The sequence below is a fragment of the Teleopsis dalmanni genome, chromosome 2 (assembly GCF_002237135.1).
Source record: "Teleopsis dalmanni isolate 2A chromosome 2, ASM223713v2, whole genome shotgun sequence".
In the NCBI taxonomy this organism is placed as follows: Eukaryota; Metazoa; Arthropoda; class Insecta; order Diptera; family Diopsidae; genus Teleopsis; species Teleopsis dalmanni.
Genome location: NC_051847.1, coordinates 167,606,309 through 167,611,193, shown reverse-complemented (window position 1 = coordinate 167,611,193; position 4,885 = coordinate 167,606,309). Strand labels below are relative to the sequence as shown.

General features: G+C 30.2%; 1 protein-coding gene across 1 annotated transcript in view; it reads right to left on the bottom strand.

Moving 5' to 3' along the window:
- The window catches only part of LOC119676118 (homeobox protein Hox-A7-like), a 2,837-nt gene extending 2,239 nt beyond the window's left edge, over positions 1 to 598 (bottom strand). The window contains exon 1 of the mRNA XM_038087347.1: positions 499 to 598. Coding sequence (XP_037943275.1) covers positions 499 to 598 — 100 coding nt within the window. The remainder of the gene's footprint in view (positions 1 to 498) is intronic.
- Positions 599 to 4,885: the final 4,287 nt, after the last annotated feature.

Sequence of the window (4,885 nt, the reverse complement as noted above, 5' to 3'; positions counted from 1 at the left end):
TATGCAGCGCGACATGCTGAATGCAACAATGTAACGTAACGTAACGCAACGTAACGTGTTAACCAAAATAAATAGTTTAAAATAATCAAAAAAAAAAAAAAACAAAAGAGGAAAAAAACATTTGGAAAAAATTAATAGAAATGCGAACCTGCAACAGTTCAACCGCCAGTGTTGCTGTAATTTAGCTTATGTTGCTAATGTTGTTAGTGCTGTTGATGTTGTTAGAGTTGTTGTTGTTGGTGTTACTGTTGTTGCGTTACATTTTTGTTATTGTATTTTAATGTAATTTTTTAATACCACAACTGGCTAAGGAATCCATTCAAGCTATTCAAGCTGCTGCATGCGTATTTTTAGTTGATGCACTTCTTCCTCAACGACGCTGAAGCAGTTCATATGCCGCTCACTGTTGTTAGGAATGGCTCGATGCTTAATGCTGCATGCCGTTTGCAGTATGCAGTATGCAATATGCGATATGCAGCATCTTCCAAATAAAGAAACCCAAAGCAAATTCTTCTTCTTTAACTGCTTCGTTGTTGTCGTTGTCGTTGCCGTCGTCATCATCATCAGCTTCAGCATCAGCATCGGTTGGTATCAACATCCATGTGTTGCTGATATTGCCGGTGCCACTGTTGTTGTTTTTGTTGTTCGCGTTAAAAGTTTATCTCTTTTTTTTTGTTGTAGATATTTTTTCGAAGCACATTTAATGATTTAAAATTCCATTTTAAGAATTTTATACTTAATGATGTGTTTCATGTTGTATACCATTTTTTTCGCAACATTTTCTATATCCTTTTCATTTTGTATATATACATATATATATAGCAACATATGTTCTTAACATATATTACGTATATATATCTAAATGTGTGCACTTGCATAAACTCGTAAAAATTCTAAAGTTTAAGGCATGGCGGTAGGTTCATACTTACGTTTGATGTATAAGCTCCGCAGTTGAAGTTATTCTCTTTTTATCAATATTTTTATTTTACTTTTAAATTGCTTTTTGTTGTTACAACATGCAGCATGAATTGTATGCGACTGTTTTTATTATAAATAATTCCACTTGAGCTGCTGCTGAGCTGCTTCTGAGCTGCTGCTGGTCCTGACCAATTTTAGAGACTGTCTATACACAAAAATACCTATATAAGCAAGCAAGAAGAAGGCATTTGGTAAACCAAATAATGTTCATATATGGACTTCAAAATGGCTGCTAAATATTTGGTGTGGATATGATAAAAAATGTCAACCTTAAACGAGTTTAGTTTTATTAAAAAGTTGAAGAAGAAGAAGAAGGAATGGGAAATGCTGATAAATTAACAAGTTGATTTGCCGAAGGCACTTAAAAGTTGTTACATGATTGCAATTATTTTGTTTGGTGAATAGCAACACCAGCAACAACAACAACAGCAACAACAAAATGCAATGCACCGATGTTTACAAAGACGATTTTCTGCTTTAATTAACGTTTACTTAAGAAAACTGCCCACAAGAATTTTATGCACTCAACTAATTTAATTTATGCAAAATATTGTTATTTAAATGAGTTCTCTTTTCTGTCATAAAACAGTCAAAACAGATGAAATTAAAAATTAATTGCTGTAAAATTTATTTGTCGCACTTTATTTTTTTAGTTTTTTTGAAAAAAAAATTACAAATAAAATTTTAACAGGCGACCACCATTCTATATCGATTGCGGAACCAATAATTATTATGATGTATGATTCAAAAAATGATTTAAAAAATAATTCGGAAAATTATCTTAAAATTATCCAAAAAAATTATCCAAGAAATGATCCAAAAAGAGATCCAAAAAATGATTCAAAAAATGATTCAAAAAAAGATCCAAAAAATGATCCAAAAACTGATCTAAAAAATTATCTAAAAAATGTTAAAAAGTCTTAAAGCTTATAGATATAATCTAAAAATTTGTGTAGATATTATAAATGGGGCTTCATATGACCAATATCGTATGAGAAATGCTTTTGTCAAACGAATGAAGTGAGTTGACTTCTAATAACAGTACAATTTCGCTCTATCAATGCTTTATCTTGTCAGAAAAATGAGCAAAAATTATATATTAATTAGAAATAAGTTGCCTTTTTATGGAAATGAAGTCATCAATATCTTATGAGAAGTGCTTCGTCACTAAAATGATCAAAACTTTGTGTGAATCATTATTTTTAATTGCCTAATAATAAAAGTGAAAGTTCGTATTACCAACACTATACCAAGGTTATCTCAAACCTAAACTTTGACATATTTCTTACTTATCTCTTAAACTCAAATAATGTGTCTTAAAATGAATGGATATGATGATATAATAAAAAACCTAGTATTTGATTTATTTCTTACCCGTATCTCGAATTTATATAGTATATCTTAGAATGAATGGATGTGATAATACAATAAAAACATGGAATTCACCATATTTCCTACTTAAGTCTATCTTGAAATTAAACAATATATCTAAACAATTTGATAATCTAAACAACATTTTAAAGTCAAATTTATGGTTGTAGTGAATTTCACTTTGCAGTACAAAATTGTACTGCAATAAATCAGTGCATTCAGTAGTCAGCGTGAAATTTCAGTAACCAAAATATTTAGATTCTATGCTTTTCATATTTTATTGAAGATACATCACTCGCTGTTAAAAGTATCCCATGTCGCACTATGTCAGCGCAGGCTCAGTCTATACGCAGGCGACTGCTTGCAATCTTTAAAACAATAGATTGTTCTATTTTTTATGCGAACAAAACAGAGAAACTCGAAAAATTCGCACTGTAGATAGGGAATATTTTGCAAATTCTTCAACTTTCACCTTATCTTAGTTGAAATGCGTATTTTACGCAATTCGTTACGCTACTTCCTATTTTTGATTTATAGCAAAAGGACCTGTTGCATAATTTTGGAAAAGTCCAAAAGAACAAAAAAGAAGATATTTTTTAAAAATTCCATGTTTCATATTTTTGCATAATTTTGCGGTTTTGCTAATATTTGACCTGTTGTGATTGCACTAAATTAAAAAGTATACAGCTGCAGTGCACGCTACACAATAGAAGTAGCAACTGTCAATGCCGCTGACCTAAAAGTATCTCAGATCCGTATGTATCTAAGATAGTTTTTTTTGTTTTTGTGTGAAATTTATGATTTATTGTCATATCCTTTTTGCACACTTTTGTTTTAAAAGGGAATGAAAAAATAAAAAAAAATATTAGAAAGTTTTTTCCTATGAAATAGTGTACTCAATAGTCACACGTCAGTTGATATTTGAACGTGCTGAGCTGTTTTTCGTTGTTGCGACTCTGAATTTAATTCAAAAATTAAACTCATAAGTTATATACAATTATTAAAATTCACATAATCGTATATAATGCAAAAGTATCATTATAACTATTTTGTTGGAAATCTACAAAATTATTACATTAAACATTTTATGGCGCCCAACGTGTTGCCATCGATAAGACTATTAATTCCTTTCTGCGCAATTTCATTGCAAATTTTAAAGCGAAATTCAATTATCACATAATAGTCGCTCGCGTGTAAGTGCAGTGTCATATGACACTCGTTTATATCATTCTACATAATAAATGAATATTTCTCTCCTTGCGAAATGATACCTTCAAATTACACGAACGCACCACATCACACGGTAAGCCATAAGCGTACGTATGATATCCGTACTTCCAAAATGTTACTATGTTATTGTACGAGTAATTTTTCATACCTGAGTTCGATTTCAGTAGCGCCTGCTGGTTCATCCAGGAGTTGTACGCATATATGGCCGTACCGGGGAGCTTGAGCTTGACAACATTAACAGAAAGTCATAAAAGCATTAAAGTCCATTTTTATGTGACAAAAGTGCGGGATTAAATTATTACAATAATTTTTCGCTTCAGTCAGTATCTGTAGCTGGCGGTGTATACAATTGCAATACAATAAAATCAAATTTACAGAGGCGTACGCTTAAGTTTTTATTATTGTAAGGAGTTTCATATAATATTAATATATTATATTAAAAATTTTTAATAATATTTTTTCAAAAATTATTCAAAATAAAAAATTTAAAAATTAAATCAATTTGAATAGTTCCGCTAATCAGAAATGAATATCTTAATGCTAAGAACAGGATATACACTGATATATAACAAAATAATTCGTCCGTAATTTCTATATGGTTATGTAGCGTTTAGCAACGCTTCTAACACTACTATTCACCAGCTAGAAATTGCACAAAGCCAGGCTCTGAGAAGGCTGTTCAAAGTTCCATGGTACATTAGGTTGAATGACACCTCAGGAACATCAAGATTGATCCCATCAAAAAATACATAAAATATAGAGCCCTGAAATTATTTACGAAAACTGACAGACTTACCAACACCGCGTTATCAAATCTCAAAATGGTTACAGGCTCCTCGCAGAGGTATGCAGATCTGAGGTCAATTATTGCTCAGTCTGATGAAGTGATAAAAAATAATCTAGTCAAGGTGTAGAAAGGGGTTTTGAAGAAACCTCGAGTTAAAAAAGAGTATAAGTGCTTAAGTGCTATAGCTCAAAACAGCTTCAACATAATATAATATATATAAAATATATGAATATATAAAATGTGAATATATATATGTAAAAAATTAATTACTAAACTTTTATAAAAGTTATCAAGAATATATAATATATGCTTTTTGTCTACGCTACTGTCTTTTCATTTACTGCCAAAATGCATAAAAAATACAAGATATTTACATTTTACAATTTCACAATTTTATATACAGAAGAACATAAAATTGCAATTATTATGCAGTGATTTTAATGCAATATATAAAAAAGTGCATGAAGTAAAAATTATTTTTTTCATTAAATTTTTATTTATGCATATTAAAATGCTCGG